The sequence below is a fragment of the Gadus chalcogrammus genome, chromosome 23, assembly GCF_026213295.1.
Source record: "Gadus chalcogrammus isolate NIFS_2021 chromosome 23, NIFS_Gcha_1.0, whole genome shotgun sequence".
NCBI lineage: Eukaryota > Metazoa > Chordata > Actinopteri > Gadiformes > Gadidae > Gadus > Gadus chalcogrammus.
Window position 1 is genome coordinate 5,805,230 of NC_079434.1, and position 21,609 is coordinate 5,826,838.

Here is a 21,609-nt window from a genome sequence, read left to right on the forward strand (position 1 = left end):
AGGCAGTGTTCAAGAAAATAAGACCCAGACCTAAAATACATGCAACAAAAACAAAAGTAATGGGCTACTCGGGAGCAGCCATACCTTTTGAAAGGAAAATGCATGGTAAAAGTGACGCACAAAGATAAAAAGCATACGCTAGCATTCATAGTGGTGCAGAAGAATGTGCAGTCCATACTAGGTTTATCTGCTTGTGTGAGACTGAACCTAGTCAAGAGAGTGCTTGTTGTAGAAAGTGAAGAAAATACAGACTGTGATGAGCTGATGAATGAAAATGAGGATCTTTTACAGGGTCTCGGTTGCCTTTCTCAGGAACACATAAGAGTGGACAAAAGTGTGCCACTGGAAAGGGCCATTTGCTCTTCAAAAGCCGCTGAAAGCAGAGTTGGAGAGGATGGGAAACCTGAAAGTGAGTTCTCTTGGTATTCTCTTGAAAAATAACAAAAAACTAAGTCTGTATGGATCCAAGAGATCTGAACAGAGAACATTACAAACTGCCTTCAAGAGAGGAAATAATGTCACAGTTTGCAAATCCTAAGTACTTCAGCAAGCTAGATCCATCATCAGGATTTTGGCAGCTGAAGTTAGACGAAGCAAGTTCAAAACTGTGCACATTCAGGAGTCCCTTTGGCAGATACAGGTTCCTGCGATTGCCATTTGGCATTGTATCAGCGCCAGAAGTGTATCACAAAACAGTACACATGATTTATGAAGACCTGGACGGAGTGGACACATCCATGGAGGACATCATTGTGAGGGGAAGCACAAAGGCCGAACATGAGACTGAAAAAAGTGTGGTACAATTGTATATTGCATTCAAACTAATAGTGCTCGCTTGTTCAAAAACTACGGTTGGCAGTGTATGCCAAGAAGCTGTGTCATGACATCCAATACTACCTCGAGTCATTCGAGTGATGATGAGGTTCGTCATTTCAAACAAATTTCAAACTACATTGAATCATTAGTGTAAGCTAATGATGTATGAGTAATTACTACTCGAGCAAGATAGTTAATTATTTCAGTCATCATTCACGCTGGCTCAGAGTGAAAACGCGTTTGCATTTCCTGTGTGCTTTTTGTCCCTCTCGGCAGTTCATAGACCGGAAGAACATGGAAGCCTCAATGAAGCTTATCCGTCCTATGTAACTACATATTAATTATTCTTCGTTCAGGAGGTTAAGTGCGATTTTTAGCAGAGATAATTTTACACCAATGAGGACTTATTTATGAATGAATACGTTGATTTGAGGTAATAAATGACTTAAAATATTATACAGCGTCCCTTTAACAAGTAAACAATAGTAATGTTAGGTTATAAACATATTTTGTATATCTTATGTGCTGACAGCAGGGGGCACTCCGGTTAGACGAGTCAAGTAAGCTGCTGAAGCCGGAAGCTGATAGATATACGTTACCTGTAGGCAACCACACACCGGACCAACTGCCCGATTTGCGTCGGTAAATGAAGTCGGGCTATTTAATCTGGCCGACTCAAACACCGACATGGGCGGTACACACCTACGGGATTACATCCGACGCCGTACGTTCCGCGCTTGCGCGAGATGTAAATTCTCCAATACAACAGGCGGCGCTAATCTGTACTGTGGGCAAAAAAACACGAAAACCGGAAGTAGCAGGTCCTCTTCTTCGATTACACTGTTTATCTGGTATGTTTAACATCCTCACTTCCGGGATCACTGATTCGCTATAGCTGCAAGCCCTCCACCAAGCAGAATGGTAAAAGAATGACCGACTCGAATGGCCGATTACACATGTTGAATCGACGTGGCCGCAAATACTCATGTCACCGACACCGATTTTCTCACCAACGCCGATTTTCGGTCCAGTGTGGGCTTTCCTTTAACATGAATGAAGCTCACGTCATATATAACAGTAAAGTTCTATCTCTTTAAGTAACTAATGTGTCATTATTGAAGAAACAGAACGGTGGGTCTGGGGCAGGTTATATTCTCGCCTTTCTCATTTGTAAAACGCATTGTATTGCCTTTGGGCCGATATGAAGTTAACTGCGCCCATTCGTTCTGCCGCGGCACTCCAAACAATTAATTTCGTTCCCATATTCTTCCGATCCACTCCAATAGTGTAACTGCATTGAGTTTAAATCCAACGCTAAGGAATAAATGGTCGAGTTTTGAGTTTCACACACACACACAAGCGCGTGTGTGCATGTTTCCGTGTATGTTTGTGCGCAGCAGTTGTCTCCCGGCTCATTAATACTTTGCAGAATTAGCCGATGCAGTCAAGGCTGGCTACATAAGTAGGATATCGTTATGTGATCTCTCAGAACTGACTCCTCTCCTCGAATTGTGGTTTGGTCATCGTGACTGTTGCAGTCGTGTTCACCTTGACAGTAGCCCAGTCGATTCTCAGCTATGTGTTAAAAAATTTTCTTCTCTCACATGAACTGCACACAGCAACACATATATGGTCCACATTGTCAGAACAAGACATCCAGAAAAAAAAACACGTTTCCAGGCGTTAATATTTCATGATTTCAGATAAAACAATATGGTATTTTACCTCAACCAGTGGCGGCTCGCCCATTGATCGCTGGGGCGCTGATCTGCCACAGACCTGCCTTGTTTTTTTTTAATCTCTCTTTTTTCAAAATAATCTGCAATAATTAAACGGGTCTCTACAAAGGAGGGGATGTCATAAACCCGAGGAATTTCAACAAATTTATACAAGAGAAAAAGCTGGATAACGGGCTGTGAAGAAGCTACCAAAGTCTTCTGCTACCCCTGCCCCTCTTCCACCCTGACGGCAGCACGGTAGACAGCACTGCTTGGGTATCGACTGGTGGGACACATTGAGATGACTTTTGCGCCTTTTGGGAGGGTGAACATTGAACACACTCGACTCCAACAACTCCAAGATAGTTTGAGTGCACTACCTTTGAAATGTTGTAAAGGTTGTGAAAGCTCTTGATCCTACAATCTGAACAAATACCAAGATGCTGTATTGTCATCTTATGTTGTATTTCATGAAAAGACAATGTTTGTGCAATGTTGAGAAATGTAAATTTTTTTATTTCTGTGTACCATTGTGATAACTTCTTTTGTAGGCCAAATCTTTCAAGGTTAGTCAATTAATACTTGACTTAATATGCTGCCCTTGTCTTTATGTTGTTGCACGACATATTTTCTCCTGTTTAGCTTATTTACATCATTCAACATTAGATTCATTTAAATAATTAATTGTGGAGCTACACCATTTTTGTTTATGGAGTTGGGAAGGATCTCTCTATGAATGAATCATCGAACAACAAATTGATACTGCCTTGCTTAACGCACCTATTGAATGGGTCACATTAATCATTATCAGAAAAATTGCCCCCCCTGAGATATATTTCCGAAGCAGCCACTTTCTTCAACAATAGAGCTCATGTTTACAACTATTACAACAGAGGCATCAAAGACCTTGGATCCTGTCAAAGTTTCGCCACCTCATGTTACTACCGTCGTAGTTAGTTTCATATTCAATATTTATTTGAAATTAACTTTCCACATTTGGCGCAAGCTTGCATGGGCTCATTGTGGAACGAGGGGAGCAGTTTCATCATGAATAAACACAATGTGGCTCGGCCAACATTGTTTATATTTTCAATGTTGGATTAAATATATTTTTCATCTGATAGATGTATTCATTTTTTGCAAAAGTAACAAATAGTACATGTATATTATTGTTGCATTGGCTGTCCTACTTCCACAACCTTTGCATTTGCAAAGGTTGTTCCACCAAGTGCGCCTGTTGCCCCAAGACAAACCCCTCTGGTGTGACCTGGAAAAATTTGGGGGCGGCTGTTTGGAAGATTTCTGCTTCCCTCCTCACCTCACAGACCCAGAGTTACACCCCTTATTTGCCCCTTTGTTTTCCCAATTTGCCCAGTTCAATCAGTTAATTACTCCCTGCCCTGCCACACACTATTTAAGCCTCACCTGTGACCATACCCCTTTCCTTTGTTCAGAGACACTGAACACCTTGTGAACTGTACTTTGAACTCCTTCTGTGCGTAAATTTGTGGCAATGCATTGTCGAGCTGATTGTTGTACATTTTGTTTGCTTCCCAGAAACCATACATCCTACCTTAGCAAACATATCCTACCTTAGCCAAACATCCTACCTTAGCCAAACATCCTACATTAGACAAACATCCTACCGTAGCCATACACATACCTTAGCCAAACACACATACCTTAGCCAAACAGACATACATTAGCCATACATCCTACATTAGCACACATACCTTAGCCCCACATCCTACCTTAGCCATACATCCTACCTTAGCACATATCCTACCTTACGCCTGATTTCCACCGGGGATGTACTCGTCGCGGAACGGCTGCGAACTCTACCCTGCGTCAATTCCCACCGGGCGCGTAACGGCAGCGTATCGCTGCCTTGCGAGCCAGCCGTATTCACACAAGATCACGCGATAATCCTAAACCTAATGTACTCACCTTCCACTCCCAAAACTACTGCAATTAAATGCCAGGCTTTGTCCTTTCTGACATTGTCCTTATAAAAAGGAAGATTTATTTCATAAATTATTTTATGTTGCTCCACTTCGACAATCAGTCTCTCGTCGTCCATGTTGCCGACCCTCTGAGACCCTTTGATTGACTGCTGAACTAAATCCACCGGTCATGACGTAATGTTGATGTGAAGTTGTGATAGGCTACATGAGCTGAGTATTGTGTTTTATTTAAAAAATTGACCGGATGCTCTATGGCTTTTACTTTTTCACTTCCTGCCCGGCTCGATCTGCTCTGTTGAAATTGACGCGGTTCAGCAATGTCTTGCGTAAAAAATAGAAGTGCTACGGAATGATAGTGCTGCGGCGCAGTGCACCGCTCCTGGGACGCTGAGACGTTGGGATGCTCCTGGGATGCTAAGACGTTCCGAAGCGCGCCCGGTGGGAATGGTTTCTTTGATTAGAGTGGCAGCGATCAGCAGCGGTGACCGCAGCGCTTACGTCCCCGGTGGAAATCAGGCTTTGCCACACACACAACTTACCTTAACACACATATATCCAACCTAACTACCTACCCATTATACCTAGTTACACGTTAGCATCATACCCACCAACACGCATGCATACAGTCCTGCTCACACCTTTGGACAATAAAGCCCATAAAACTTGGAACTCTGACTGGACAACCCTGTGTTCTCACCGACACTCCCATTGGTCTAAAGCCGGGGTCAGCAAAGTTACTTTTCAACATGCAGTGCCAGTTTGACATTTTCTCGTTAATGTGTGCCTTAAGCAAAAATATATTATATATTAAGCTGAATTATGACACAGCGACCAAAAACATTTCCAGAAGACCTGGAATTGTCTAATGATTCTTTTGCTGTTATATTTGCAACATGGGATTACAAATTATAATTACATATGTCCCATCTTAAAACACAACTTCCAGAAACTCATTCAAAATCATATTTCCGATTTGAGAAACCGAGAATATATGAGAATGTTGGAACCATCCTCATATCTTTAAGACATGTACATCTTTGCAAAACCATGTGAAGGCAATGCATACAGGCCACTTGCCACAATATTTTAAATATTTTCTTCTCTATTACTCACAACATAGGTTTAGGCTACATACTATTAATTGATCCCATTTCAGAACACTGCTTTCAGTATCTCATTTAAACATACTTGCACAGGGAGGAAATGCCCAAAACAGAATAAAGTGCAAAAAAAAACGGTAGTAATGATTATGCTGCCACATTGTGCTGTGACATTTTCTTCTCAAGTGTGCCAATGATTATGCTGCCACGTGCCAGTGTTGGCATGCGTGCCTAGGGTTGCCGACCCCAGATCTAAAGCCAGCACTAGATATTCCCAAAACCTCCTCTTCACTACTATTTAAATCGTGCTGCTGCCACTGGTTCAATCTCCAGGTTATTTTTTGACGTTGCAGTAAACTTCTGAGGTTTCTGCCTGGTCACTTTCTCTGAAAAGACAGAACTTCAGTCAGCCTGTGAAACATCCATTGGGTTGATGAAGTCCAAAAACTTAGATTCTATTTCTGAACTAAGAAGCTTACCCAGGGACAGCGTTGAGTCTCTTAATGTTGAGCACAGAGTAAAAGGATGTATCTGTCTGGTCTGATTGGACACGAGAGCCAGTCAACCAGCGAGGAACTTCCTGGTTCTCTGAGCGAGAGGCGTGGATGCTGGCACAGTGAAGGTCGTCATCCTTCTCTTCATTTCGTTCTCCAAGTGTAGGAACCATTTGATTGGTCAGAGCTGAGGCGTTTTCATACACAGGAACAGGAAGTGGCTATCGGGGAGTGAGGACAGAAGAGGACGTTTAGAAAGCACTTAACAATTCCTGAACAGTCCAGAACACAGTCCTGAAGGTCATGGGTTTCTTGTTAATCTAGAGACCCATGGTGGTGACTATTGGTCCCACCATGCAGGCTGTTGGAGGCCTCACTTCAAGTGCTTTCTGCAAGGTTTCCTCTATCTGTTGAGCTCCTAAAACCGTTCCATAACATTAATTAATTTGCTTCTTTAAAATTTAATTAGAAATCATTACTGCCATTCAAAAATCATCATTCTTCTCACTGGCAGATGTTTCACAAGATCCCAGTTTATCTTTTAGATCTCACCCTAGATCTCACTCTTGAAGCAAACTTAACCTTGTCAATTAGTCATTCTTAAATCCCAGACTGATAATGGATTAAACTGAAGTTTGTATTCCCAGGTGACCCCACCATAACATAGTGTCAGGTGCCATGCAACACTGCCGCAGAGAAAGCATACAAACAATACTGATGATCATGTGGCACTGGTGTGGTTTTGTTTTATTTCAGGTTTCAAAACGTTAAACATCCTGGAGATTAATGCTGAAAGTATGTCGCAACATATCTATCATTGACATATATCAAATATAAAACAGGGCCAAGAATCGACCCCTGGGGATCCCACAAGGATTAAACCACTCTATTGATGTTTCACTTAGCCTAAATCAATTTAAGTGAATCAACAAGTGCAGTGGTCTACTGTATGAAAAAACCTTCAGTAGATCTAACGACCATTCCAGTGGGATCATGGAGCGCAACAACCTGGCCGCTTCATATCAGCCGTTTCAGCCAGCTCAAAGCCCTCACTTCTGTCCTGGTAGAAACTCTCAATGATGGAGTTTTTATATTAAGAGCTAATGAGCAAATCTGAGACAAAGGGAAAACCACAGTTGTGAAGAAAGTGTTGAGCCACCTTTGTTATATGATACTGAAGGCCATCAATATTTAAACTGACATTTGTCGATTCTATCTTTATCTGCTTGATCCCTTTCCATCGTTTTCGGTCCTCAAATCTCACTGTTTAATTTTTCTGACTGCTATAAATCCAAATCCTTCTAGTGTTTAGTTTGTCAGGCATGGGAACAATGTTCATTAAAACTAGCCGATCTACACTGTCACAAATTTAGCACACCTTACCAATCCTGCTAACTTATTGTGTGAATTAATCAATCTTTTGGAAACTCTTCATGGAACATTATGCAGATGTATCCCTGTTCCAGCATAACTTTTAGGATTTTAAAAAGGTGCAAGAAATAATCAAATGATCACTAATGCTACAGATGAAATCGCCTGATTTACACATTTAGTCTCTTTCCAATTCATCATAAAATCTAGAAATGATGTTCTATCTGTTCACAACTGTATGAACTTACTAAGGGCAACCACAAGAGAGCTTGTTGGTGTTTTCACATTTGTATGAAAATCCCCAGATAAGATACACTAGCTTCCTGTAAGAACATTTGGATCGCCGAGTAAGATACACTCTTTGTGTAACAATATATTATGACTGTAGCAATCAGTCCCGAATTTTAAAAGAACACTTAAGAACACTCCTTCTGTTTGGGAGGTCTGTAACAGACTCTATAACAGTCTTTTGAATTTTCAAAATCAGGCTGAGGGTTTAACGTCACATTCTTCGTCTCTCCTAGCTACAGAGCTAGAGCAACAAAGGACACTTACTAAGGAAACAACTATATATTATGTGTGTGGTTTTGTGTTGTGGTTTCTATTTCCACTGTGTGTCTAAGTCAATGATGGGTTAATAATAAATGGCTTGCTGTGTCTCACCTCCTCCACAGTATCTGGCCTTCCTCCCTGTCCACATGCCTTTCTGGAGGCCCTCTTTCTTCTGGAGAAGAGAACAGAGAGATTAAGCAACAGGAGAAGTTAATGGAAAACAAGAAAAGGAGAGAGAATGTCTCACCTCAACCAGAGGAAGACGAGAAGGAGAAGTATGGTGGCCAGTAACATAACACTGGTTGTTACAGCTTCCATTGCTGTATGTGATGATGATGTCACTGGAACATAGTAATACGATTTCAAACACTGATAGCCAACTGCAGGCCAATGAGTAACTGTGTGTAAGGTGTGTTTATTTTAAATGAACTATTACCTTTAATGAATAAAAAGGGGGAATTGTGACGTCCGATTTCATTATGAGCTTGGCAGTAATAGTTTCCTCCATGCTCAGATGTGATATTAGTGATAGTGTGCTTCTGTCCTGATTCTTCCACTAAGTCTTCATGTTCCCTGAACCAGGTGTAGTTAGCTGCTGGGTTGGCATCACTGCTGCAGCTCAGAGTCACTGAACTGCCCTCCTCTATTCCACCAGAGGGACTTGAATACACAGATGTGTGTTTGGGTCCATCTGGAGACACATAGAAACAGGTAAAAACAGCCTCAACATTTTTTTTCCTGACAGTATTAATAATAACAAATCGGAGAAGTTTAGACGTTTGGGTTGATTATTAATGTTGGCACAGTTAAGCTCATTTGATTGTGTATTGTGTTGAACTCACATTGGACATTGATAGAGATGGAGACTGATTCTTTCCCTAGCTTATTTTGTGCGTCACAACGATATTGTCCAGAGTCTGTAGACAGGATGTGTCCAAAGACGAGCGGTTGTCCGTGGTTCATGTCTCTGGATAAATTATCTATATTGACCTTGAACCAGGTGTAGTCAGCTGCTGGGTTGGCATCACTGCTGCAGTTCAGAGTCACTGAACTGCCCTCCTCTATTTCACCAGAGGGACTCACGGTCACTGAGGGGGTCTTTGGAGCGTCTGTTAACAGTTACATTTCATTAATTACATAAAACACCAGCAGTTTGGTCCATTCATAGTACATATACACAGTTCTTTTCCTTAAAAGGTATATTACACCTGGTATCATGTCAGTGTACTGTGGAGCATACTTACACACTAAAGGAGATTTGAGATTGTGTCCTTCAACAGCACATGAATAGCTGCCTCCAGACCGAGGTTGGACCAAGTTCTTCTCTCCATGTCTTAGATTCTGTCCATTTCTGAACCAGATGTAGGGAGGGTCACCAGCTAGACCACACCTACTGTGACACTCCAGCTCTGCCCTGGTAGGATCGGGAGGGTCAGGAAAGGACACCTTCACCTGGAGATCTGGGAGTTAGATCAAATGAATCACAATTATTCTAAATAATTAGGAACACACACACACACACACACACACACACACACACACACACACACACACACACACACACACACACACACACACACACACACACACACACATTAGACTCATCATAGTTTACCTGTTACAGATAACGTCACTCCAGGGTCACCAGTATATTCCCCTTCTGTTTGGTTTGTTGTAAACCTAACCTTGTAGACATCAGAGTCACTCTCTCTCAGGTCTTTGATTCTCAGGGAACATGTTCCATGACATCTGGACCCGGTACAGCTGACCTCTCCACAGCTGTATCCAACACGACCTTTATAGTCTGCATCCCCTCGCAGGTCAACAGGCTGATCGTTGGATACTTTAGTAAACCACAGTGTATAGACTGTGTTAGGGCGGTACTGTACGTTGTCAGGGTATTCATAAGTGCAACTGAGGTCAACCGTCGATTTTCTTAAAGCGCAGACATTACTAGGTGAGTAAGTAACCGTCCATTCATCATTACCCTGAAGCGCTGTGAAAAAAACAAAGACATCTCATTGAAAATTAACAAGACACAGAGGTTCACCTGATGAACAGAGTAGAAGATACATAAAGAGATGGAGGCTGGTGGGTGGGGATGGAGACTACAGATACATGCGGACCACTGAGCTGTGAGAGGAACGTTCCAGAACATCATTTGACACCAGGGGAGGTATCAAGTTCAACACCCCCCTGAAATACAGAAATGTACACTACACTAACTGAACAACATGCACTAATAGTTAACGAAAATGGTAATGTAGGCTGTGTTTTTGACTGCATCTAAATAATTACAAAGATTGTAGAGACAAGGAATGTAGAGTAGAGCAGGCGAGGAGAGGAGACAAGGAAAGGATTGGAGACAGGGAGAGGAAGTGGGATTAGTGGTGAGTAGTCAAGGTTAGGAGAGGAAGAGAGTGGAGACAAGGAGGAGGAGAGGAGACAAGGAGATGAGATAAGACAAGGAAAGGAGAGGAAAGCGGGAGATAGGAGAGAGGGCGGGAGATGGCATGCAGTGTGTACCGTTACACTGAACAATAATTCCAACATTGGAGCAGAAGATTGATACGTCATGTCTAGGTCATCATTTATATAATAAATGGAAAACTGTAGCTTTTGACATTTATCCTTTTTCAAAAACTTTAAAAGTAACTTAACTAACCCTTTGACGTTAGTTCAGGTTTAATAATGTTATACTAATGTTATTGAAACAGTTCAACTAAATGATCACATTTTAAATGAACCAACCTGGTACTGACAGAAGGAAAGCTAGAAATCCTCTTGCTGCTGATCTTAAAGACATGGTAAGTCCTCTCCTCTCTCACTCTGTTGTTCTGCGGAAATAATAAAGCACACCTGCAGGTCAAAAACACAATTAAAAGGTGAATATATAAGGAAATCGCTATGTATTTAACATTAATTAACAATATCAATAACAGTTCAAAGTTACTCTAGAGGAGTTAGCTGGTCTCACTTCTAGTCTGTGGGTCCAGACTGCCAGTTCATGCAGTGAAGTGGCATCAGCAGCATTGAAAGACTTCCTTCCTCTTCACACCTTGACTTGCAGCAAGGTGTGATGAAAATTGTCAGGTTTCACAAAATGGCACGACAAGAGAAGAGAGTCTGAAATGACATGAGTTAGTGTTGCAAAACAGGACACAGATAAATGAAAAACTAAAGCCTTGCTGAAGTTGTGACAATAATGAATGGTTAAAGTGCCTCTGTGTTTTATCTTCTGCTACTTAATTACATTTTTATTAATCATCCGTCCTTCTTCTCCCTACTCACACATATGCAGACAGGCAGGTAAACATGCACACACACACACACACCCATCCACACACACACACACACACACACACACACACACACACACACACACACACACACACACACACACACACACACACACACACACACACACACACACACACACACACTTGCTGTCTCCAGGGTGTGGTAGATCACCACTCTAGATACAGAGTAGTGGAACAACAGAAAAACATTCTTTTTTATATATTTTTACCACACAGGCCATTTAGATCATGAGACATTTCAACAGAATAGCAGCCCCAAATCCATACTTCCCTGGGGCACAGTAGACATACATAGGAAGCTTGCAATGAGCATTTCAATCAGAAATAGAAATAGTCAATACACACTCAGGATGTTTAGAGCAGTTATTGTAATGTGTTTTCCGCAGTGGACCAACATAGTTGTACTACATTCTGGTGTGAGACTTGGTTTAAGGGATGTGGTTAGATTCAGCTTTTGAGGGGGTCTGCTGCAATAATCTGATAAATCTGATTGTTGTTTAGACCAATCCATAACTAGAGCATGCACTGCGCTGCGCTGCCCGCCCCCCCTTCTGAAGTCGAAAAAATCTCCAGATTGAAATGCATTGGTTTAATATTGAAATATGTATTATATATATTTATTAGAGCTGTCAAGCGATTAAAATATTTAATCGTGATTAATCGCATTAATGCCATAGTTAACTCGCGATTAATCGCACATTATTTTTCTATGCTAAATATCCCTTGATTTTTTTGTCCCATAATTCTTCTCATTTTAATTCTCTTATCAACATGGTGAATTGCATTGGCTTGCCTTGTGCAAATGATTTTTTATTGATAACAACATTGCCATATACTGATCAAAACAGGACGATACAAAAAAAGAGCCTATAGTGCAATTAAACGACTGCTTTGAACAAATGTCATTTGAAAATAGCAGTCAGGCTACTGCTTCTTTGTTTTGAGCCAAAGAAAAAAAAAAAAAAACTTTTTTTTTTTTTTAAATAAAATAATTGCGTTAATCGCGCGATAAATTTGTTAACGCCGTTAAATTTGGTTTGCGTTAACGCCGTTAATAACGCGTTTAACTGACAGCTCTAATATTTATATATTTGTGGTGCTTCCTGGGTTGTAGATCATATTCCTCTAGCTGCAACAATCTGACCTGACATTCTAGGTTTATTACATCATCATAAAAATGAAACAAGGAAGCAGAATTGATGCTAAGCCACACCTGAGACTGAAGCTGACATAGACGTTTTTATACTGCCAAATATGCCCGTCTTATGCACGCCTTTTTCCATGGTCTGCGCATTTACACTGCCGGAAGTAAATCATCGCTTTGAGCTAGCTTACTAGCTATTTACCCTTCCGGACCCACACACATTGGCGGTTTCATTGTAATCTGAAAACTCTTAATCATGTGAGAGAAGAAGATGCAGTCGCATTCAACGAAAACGGTGAAAGATGGTGTGATCTACGCGAGAAAGACGTTTTTTATCCTCTGGATAAAAAACAAGAATTGGAAATAGTTAATTCTTGCACGCGAGTCTCTTAATCATAAAATAATAAAAACATTTGTTGTATGTAAATTATCGTAAAGAGGTCCTTCTCCAATGAACCAAGAAAGCCCGCTCCGTGACTACGGGGGATTTTACACCCTCGGTTTTACACATGCAAGGCAGTGAAATTGCCGGGCGTGCAAAGCCGCGACCGATCCGGCTTGGCAGTATAAAAAGGCCTTCATGATCCAGACATAGCAGGACTGTGTTCGCTGAGGGAGGCGCACCCTTCACATTAGGCTTATGGGAGTTCAGTTATCAACATGCTGGCCAGCTTTGAATCATATTTTTATTTAGCCTAACCTTTTTCAAACAGGTTGTTGGTACACAGTTGTTATGCCTAATGTGGTGTGTATGCTGTGTGTGTGTGTGTGTGTGTGTGTGTGTGTGTGTGTGTGTGTGTGTGTGTGTGTGTGTGTGTGTGTGTGTCTGTGGGTGTGGGTGTGGGTGTGGGCGTGGGCGTGCGTGTGCGTGTGTGCAGGGCCGACGGACTGGGGGAAAAGCTTTGGTGGGGGGGGGGGGGCCCTTATGGATAGTTTACATTTTCCTTTTCTTTTATTGTTTTTTCATTGTTTTTCAAATAGTTTAATAACATAACTAAATTTCATGATGAATATCGATCTAAATGCAAGCTTAGATTATTAGTTTAATACATGGTATTGTATATTTGTTAAAAGTAAAGACTGCTGCGAGTCCTCTGTGAACACCCCTTTCAAAAAGCGCAAAATGGTTCAGTCCACACAGCCGATTTTACCACGAATCGCACCTTGCTTACTGTGAACTTTTTAATCTGGATGGAGATCATGTGGCAATATGTCAAAGCCACAGTTAAATAGATTGAAGTCTTGCCTAGAAGTCAGGTTCTGACTAACTTATTTTCTAAGAAAGGTGAGCACAAACGTTTAAACACACAAGAAGATTCCCCATTCTTACCTCCGTTATCGTTGCTAAAACGAACAGAGACAACCCATAGCAAGAGCAGACGATGGGCTACACTTTCAAATTATGAGGCCTTGGTTATTAAGGTAAAGGATAAATAAAGTGTATGGTAGGCTTATATTGCAACAGCAGGCTACTGCTGTTATGTTATAACAGTATTATATTAAATTAATACTAAGCCGTTGTTAGGCTACATGATAAATAATAACCCATCACACATAGGCTAGTTAGCACCAGACGTCATGACATTACAAAATGGCTATATCTTTCTATATGCCTGCTAGTAAAACTTAAAGGTCCCAAGGCATGCTACTTTATGGATGCTTTGATATAGATATTAGTGGGCCCCTATCACAGTATTTGAAGACATTCACGAAATTCAGCCGTGGTGCAGAATTACAACCACTCCGAGCCAGTCGCACATTGAGATTTCCCCAAACGCGCCGTTTCGGTGTCCGCAGCTGTAATGCAAATAAGGAGATGAGAGGCGGGTCAAGGAGGAGGGTGGGGGTGTGGCCCTGAGCAGTTTGCTGCCACGGTACTATTCGCTCTATTAACAGTGGATGTATCGCAATGGCGAGGCGCACACAGCCTTTGGCCATGTTCTGTAAATACTCTAGAACACACCGGAGTCCTGGTGCTCTGAATCAGAATAATATCATAATATACATAGTTATATATATCATATGATAGATATTATCACGGCCAAAAGCTGTGTGCGCCTCCAGACGATATTATGTTTCTCAAACGACTGCATCGGGTTCTCCGACGTCTCTGGTTCTCCCACTTCCACATCAATCTCAAGTATAGCTGAGATAACTCCCACTACGAGTCTCGTTGTGGAAGCACCAAACACGTCAGAGAGTCTGACGTGTTATGCGCGATAACACCAACAGCAGAACGGTTATCCAAATAACAAAGGAGTGTACAACACTTGCGTTACAGTCCTGGAGCTCTATATCTAAATAATATCATACATAGATATCTATATCATATAATAAATATTATCATGGCCAAAAGCTGTGTGCGCCTCCAAAAGATATAATGAATCTCAAACGAATGCGTCGGGTTCTCCGACGTCTCTGGTTCTTCAACGTCCTCAATAATCTGAAGTAGAAATGTGACATGGAAGAGAAAGGGATTGTTGACCGCGATTGTTGACCGCAATTGTCTCCCACTGGAGCTTCGTTGCCCGCTGCCGAGGGACCACCGCCTCGGCAGCGAGCAGCGCCAAGGCACCACTGCCTCGGCAGCGAGCAGCGGGGAGGGCCCCACCGGCCCGAGGCGTTGTGTGTGTGTGTTGTGGCGACCCGGCCCCAGGGCTGTCTCTCTCACTCAGGAAATCACTACACGCCAAGGTCAGTTCAAAGCCCAATAGGGCGTTTATTCATTGAATAACGGAGAACCACGTGGGTCTGTGCCCAAAGCGGGGAAACCAAAACTCATACCGATGACTCCGTGAGCCACGGTAGAGTCCAGGTGATGGTCTCTCCGGCCGGGCCGGTCTCGTCCCTGGAGAGGGAGGTCGTTCCCGTCGGTAGCGCTGTTCCAGCGGTGTGTTCCGTGTCGGCGCGCGTCGTCCGGGCGTGCGGGTTCCCTCGGGGCCAATGGGGAAGGTCTACTCGATCCACGAGTCTGTCCGTCCGTATCGGGTCCTGGAGGTTCCCACCTCCGCTCGGACTCCCAGTTCTCTCCCCTATGAGCACATCAAACAGCCTTTTAAAGGGTACCTGGCAGGCACGGCGTTATGGGTGGGCCTGATGGACCTAGGACAACCCACTCTTCAACAGGCCCACCCTAAACTTTTCTTCAAAAAAATTAAAATAAAGGTTAATATATTTTAATCATTATTATTATTAGGAATTTATAAAGGCTTCTGAAACGCTTTATTTTTGCAATGCAGGAAACTTTGTTGATATTGATGCTTGATCCGATTTGCATTAAAGGGACTCTGACCTTTGTTGCATTTGAGAATTACAGCACATTCAAATCATCCCGCCTTCCTCCAATGCCCCACCCCCTAAGCGTACAAAACTAAGCGTTATTTTTTAGAGTACTGTAACGACCTCGCCGGTGACATAATGATGTCGAGTCATTAGTAGTTGAAGGTAGTTTTAATGAACCAAAACCAGGTCACTGAAACCCGTAACATTGTAACCAACGGCAGAAAACCGACACAAAACAAACCCCGGTTACCCCGGCAACCCCCAACACGGTCTCACTCGCGTGCAGGCCCCCACCCTCCTGTTCTTCCAAGGCCCTCCCCCAGCTGACCTAATGATTCGCCCCCACGCTGATTGACAAGAAGAACATTACAATACATACACATAGAACAACTGGCATAGCGGACAACGAAATATAATGTAACACATAACACACAAACTATTTAACTGTCCCAGGGTCGCTACAGTACAAAAGTTCTAGACTCCCATGGGTTATGTTTAGACTCCCATGGGTTATGTTTAGACTCCCAGGGGTCATAATATCTACCAGGGGTCTAGTAAACAAGAAGTCCGAAGAAGACGCGTCTGAGTCCGAAATGGGTCCCGTAATCGGACTGAGTGGTGCGGTTGGGTGCCAACGTTCTGGAGGTCTTCCTGTAGCTCCAGAGTAGCGGGACAACGTCGCGTCTGAGTCCGAAATGGGTCCCGTAATCGGACTGAGTGGTGCGGTTGGGTGCCAACGTTCTGGAGGTCTTCCTGTAGCTCCAGAGTAGCGGGACAACGTCGCGTCTGAGTCCGAAATGGGTCCCGTAATCGGACTGAGTGGTGCGGTTGGGTGCCAACGGTCTGGAGGTCTTCCAGTAGCTCCAGAGTAGCGGGACAACGTCGCGTCTGAGTCCGAAATGGGTCCCCTAATCGGACTGAGTGGTGCGGTTGGTTGCCAACGGTCTGGAGGTCCTGAGAATCATCCAGGGGAGCGGGACCACTTGGCTTCTGAGGCCGAATCGGGTCCCCTTGTCGGACTGAATGGTGCAGTTGGTGGCCAACAGTCTGGAGGTCTTCCTGAGGCTCCAGAGGAGGGTAACTCTGTGAGTCTGAGTCCGAGATGAGTCCCCTAATCGGACTGAATGGTGCAGTTTCAGTACGCCGTGGACCACTTTGGTCTGCCATCGTCAGTCGCTACGGTCGCTACTCGCTACTGTCTGCCGTGGAATCAAAACAAACCCTCTAGTTGAGGACGCGCCTTGATGACGCGGGCCCGAATGCGCCACAAGAAGCAGACGGAAAACCTTATATATCCATGCAGCAAACAGACAGGTCTGTCGGCCAATAAGGTCATTCGGTCTGAAGAATTTTATTGGTTGAAGTTTTCACTAAATATTATGAGAGTAAAATAAATGTTTGTTTTTACTCCTGGTGGGTCTGTCTTGCATATTAGAGTGTTATTACCTTATTAATACCAATTTAACCTTATCCAAAAAAAGTGTAAAAATGCAACAAAGGTAAGAGTCCCTTTAAAGGGCTGTTATCTTCGTGGATGACCGTGAAATCGCGGTATAGTATTAATTATTATCTCGTAGTAGCCTAAGCAACATTTGAATACATCTTCTATGTATAAAAAGCCAAGATCAGTCTGTTGCTAATGATATCGAAATATTGTTGAAAACTTAAAACAATTAAACAGAATTATGAAATAGTGTGCCTCATGTTATACGAGCATAACTAAACTATGTGGAAAAAAATTGATTTCTGACCACTTTGACATCTCTTTAAATCTTAAGGGGAAAAAAATTCTATAGTTTACTACAACATTTAGAGTATACTATATATTACTATAGTATACTATAATATACTAGTGTGGGATGATGAGTGATACCCTCATTCTCATGCTCATCTTTCGTGTAGCCTATGTGTTTGTGTGTGTGTGTATTCCCACAGATGCTGCAGTTGAAGTTGAAGTTCACCTGCGTAACTGATGCAAACATAAAAGCATTTTTACGACAAAAGCTGAACAATGCTGCCAAATTTCAGAAACAATAAATTATCAATTGTTTGAAGAAAGTTAAACTTTTGTTCTATTTTTTTTGTATTTTAGCAGTCTGTAGAAAACACTGTGTTAATATCGAGCAAATCTCGATATGCACGAATAATATAACAGTATATTAGTCAGTCATTTGTAATAGGTTAAACAGGGATTTGATAACGTTTTTAATTTAAGGACCACCCACAATTGTTCTGGCCCATCCACAACTGGAATTCTGGCGCCGTGACTTGTACCTGGTCTTCCTCGTCCTCCACCGCAGGTGTTCTCCATTGCGCCGATTAGAGTGACGCAATGGACGCTCTCTGGCTCCGACTGGTGGATATCGGCGGTATACGTCATCCACCACCTCTCCCTCGGGCCGCCTGGCCTGAGGGTTTGGGACCGGGTTGCGCGCGCGTGCGTGCGTGCGTGCGTGCGTGCGTGCGTGCGTGCGTGCGTGTGGATGTGTGTGTCAGTTATAGTGCCACCCCTTTGTACAGCTGACAGCAATTAACAATAAATAATATTATTTTAAGCAATAAATGTGCCTCCTGCGTGAGCTGTGAAGAGCTGAATAGGGGCGGCCTACGCTACTGTATTTTGTTATATTTCATAAAATGTTTCAAGCAGTTAAATGTCAAGAGAAGTTATCTCCAGTTCAGAATGTTCTAAGTTAGGCAAAGGGTCTAACTTCACACTGTTCTTCATGAAGATACAGACATTGGGATTTACAGTCTCTCCTGATTACAGGTATATAGAAACACTGAAGGACAATTACTTAGAAAAAAACTCTCTCAAAAGTGTCTTGTGTGGTCTTGTGTTTTGGCCTTAGGGCATTTCCACTGTGTCTCAGTACAGGAAAGGTTAGTAATACATGGCTTCCTGTGTCTCACCTCCTCCACGGTATCTGGCCTTCCTCCTTGTCCACACACTTTTCTGGAGGCCCTCTTTCTTTTGGAGAAGAGAACGGAGAGATGAAGAAGCAAAAGGAGAAGTTAAGGAATGGAAAATGAGAAGGAGAGAGCTAATATCTCACCTCATCCAGAGTAAGACGATGAGTAAGGTAGCCAGTAATACAACAATTGTTCTCACTGCTACTGTTGTTGTCCATGATGATGATGATGTCACTGAAACATAGTAATACGATTTCAAACACTGATAGCCAACTGCAGGTCAATGTTTAACTGTGGGTCTGTGACTGTGTGAAAGGTGTGTTTATTTTAAACTGTCACCGTTAATGAATAAAAAGGGGGAATTGTGGCGTCCAATTGCATTATGAGCTTGGCAGTAATAGTTTCCTCCAAGCTCAGATGTGATATTAGTGATAGTGTGCTTCTGTCCTGATTCTTCCACTAAGTCTTCATGTTCCCTGAACCAGGTGTAGTTAGCTGCTGGGTTGGCATCACTGCTGCAGCTCAGAGTCACTGAACTGCCCTCCTCTATTCCACCAGAGGGACTTGAATACACAGATGTGTGATTCGGCCCCTCTGAAGACACAAAGAAACAGGTGAATACAGCTTTTAATTGTTTTTTCATGACAGTGTTAATAATAACAAAAGTCAAGTGGAGAAGTTTGGGTTAAGTATTAATGTTGACACAGTTAAGCTCATTTGATTGTGTATTGTTTTTAACTCACATTTGACATTGATAGAGATGGGACCTTCACCAGAGAGACTCACGGTCACTGAGGGGTCTTTGGAGCGTCTGTTAACAGTTACATTTCATTAATTATATAAAACACCAGCAGTTTGGTCCTTTCATAATTCATATGCATGTAGTTATTTTCCCTAAAAGGTATATTACACCTGGTATCATGTCAGTGTACTGTAGAGTAGACTTACACACTAAAGGAGAGTGGAGATCGTATCCCTCTACAGCACATGACTAGTTGCCTCCAAACCGAGGTTGGACCCAGTAGGTCAATCCCTGATGTACATTCTGTCCAATCTTGAACCAGATGTAGGGAGGGACACCAGCCCCAAGGCAAAACAAGGAGTTTTGCCTTGCCACCGTCGCCCCTGGCCCGGTCCCTACCACCAGATCAGCATGTTCAGCACCACACTGATCTGCTGTTATGGTTCGGTCGTGTGCTTGCTCTCTTGGGTGAAAGGGTAAACTAAACTAATAAACTAAAATACCCTTTAACATTCCCTTTTTTGTATTCATTTCTTGCCTAGTAAACACATTCAAATCAGGTTACAATTCCAGACTTCTTCTTTTTACATTGGCCAAGTAAATAGTGAATGGCACTTCAAACTGTCTGCCTTTAAACAAGTCTTCAACTTGCCCCCTGGATAATACTTTATTTGGTTAGCTTCTTCCATTGTGAATGCCTAGGCCGCTCAAATAGGAATGATGAGGCTCAATGACAAATGAAAACTCCCCTGGTTGGCTGTTGATGAAGGGCTTGACCCACTTCAGCCATGCTGAACCGAAAAACTGACAGTAAGCGACGTGCAGCAGCATGACATAAAACAGACGGTAAGCTCAGTAAAGTAGCATGAAACCGATAGTAAACAAAGCAAAGAAGTATGTCATAAAACAGACCATAAGCTACGTACAGTAGCATGACACAAAACAGACAGTAAGCTAAGGCATTTTGAAAACCTCCGCCCTACATTTCCACTGACTTGCTGTCACTAAGTTTAAATCTGCTAAAACTGGACGTCATTTAAATAGCTACAGTTCACTGCCCACAGAATATGTTTAAACACAACTTATAGCAATTTGGGTTTGGTCTTTGACTCAGACAGACATTATGAATATGTTACTGTTTACACCATGCCTCACTGCTAGGGTTCCAAGGTCTTGGTGAGAGATACTAAATGTCTTTTGAGACATACTTTTACATGTTTCCCATATTATCAACAAGGCTAATGTATCCAGGCAAATGGAAACACTTTTATCAATATACATTTTTCATGAATTGATATTGTAGCTAATGGGCAGTGCATCAAATGACCTTAGGATTAGTCACACTAGTTGGTAATAGACCACAGGTCTGGAGCTGGGAACATCAAGGGATGTTAAAAAGCACAAAGAAAAAATAGTTGAGGATGCATAAAAATCAACACAATCCAATTTTAGGAAAAGCACTGCAGTAAAATTAATGAACAAAAAATTAACCTACGCTGAAGGAGGTGGATGTAGGTTTCGAGGAGGCAGTTTATCACCTAACACCACTATCCTCCACGTTCTTTAGTTTGGAGGACGGTTTCTCTGCTCCGGGGAGCATGAACATATTCTTTCACGGGGTTTCATGATCCAACATTGTACAAGCGAAATAAACTGTTTATGTGTTCATTATTTCTGTGCTTCCGCCTTGTGTTTTATAGTAGGATTAACAGATAGAAAGAAAATCATGGGTAATTGCATTATTTTGCGTATTTTGTGTGTGTGCGGGAGTGCTTGCGTGTGAGTGTGTGCTGAATTTTGTTTATTTTAATTAGTAATGCTCAAATGAAATAAATAATTAATAAGAATGTTATTTTCATGTCTAACTGAGATGATACAATTATTCAAGTCAACAATTTATGATCATACGATTCTTAAACATTCAACATTATCATTTATTTATGTAGGCCTACGGTACGTTTTGTAGCCGACTTCTTTGTGTCCAACAGCTATCAAATTAACTGTTGTAAATGTTCAAACACAGTATAGCAGTAAAATAAGACCGACAACCTTTAATAAAATATACACAGCATTTATTAAGTTCTATATATAACATTAAGCATGATCATCAATCCCTTGTAACAAACGGAAAAATACTTTCACAGCGCAACACAGGTTGTCTCCACAAGGTCCCGCCTCTTTGGTCCTAATAGC

General features: G+C 42.2%; 1 protein-coding gene across 4 annotated transcripts; it reads right to left on the minus strand.

Annotated features, from left to right (window-relative positions):
• Positions 1-3,883: 3,883 nt before the first annotated feature.
• LOC130377055 (B-cell receptor CD22-like) lies at positions 3,884-11,038 on the minus strand. Of its 4 annotated transcripts, none has more exons than XM_056584003.1 (10): positions 10,993-11,038; positions 10,767-10,852; positions 9,631-10,011; positions 9,260-9,475; positions 8,858-9,124; positions 8,452-8,706; positions 8,263-8,356; positions 8,127-8,187; positions 6,078-6,313; positions 3,884-5,984 (listed from the first exon to the last, which is right to left on the minus strand). In XM_056584003.1, the coding sequence occupies exons 2-10, from the start codon at positions 10,819-10,821 to the stop codon at positions 5,933-5,935; spliced, it is 1,617 nt and encodes a 538-aa protein (XP_056439978.1). In that variant the 5' UTR covers positions 10,822-10,852; positions 10,993-11,038; the 3' UTR covers positions 3,884-5,932. The 4 variants fall into 4 exon arrangements, with proteins under 4 accessions (XP_056439978.1, XP_056439977.1, XP_056439979.1 ...); XM_056584002.1 differs by having other exon boundaries at positions 10,767-10,874; positions 10,993-11,023; XM_056584004.1 differs by lacking the exon at positions 10,993-11,038 and having other exon boundaries at positions 8,127-8,184; positions 10,767-10,977.
• Between the last annotated feature and the right edge of the window lie 10,571 nt (positions 11,039-21,609).

Bases quoted from the DNA above. Each gene is read 5' to 3' on its own strand.
- LOC130377055 (XM_056584003.1), bottom strand. From the start codon at position 10,821: ATGTCTTTAAGATCAGCAGCAAGAGGATTTCTAGCTTTCCTTCTGTCA. The intron at 10,012-10,766 runs GTTGGTTCATTT...TTTTTTTCACAG, and splicing joins TTTCCTTCTGTCAGTACCAG to CGCTTCAGGGTAATGATGAA. The intron at 8,188-8,262 runs GTGAGACATTCT...TCTCTTCTCCAG, and splicing joins CTCGTCTTCCTCTGGTTGAG to AAGAAAGAGGGCCTCCAGAA.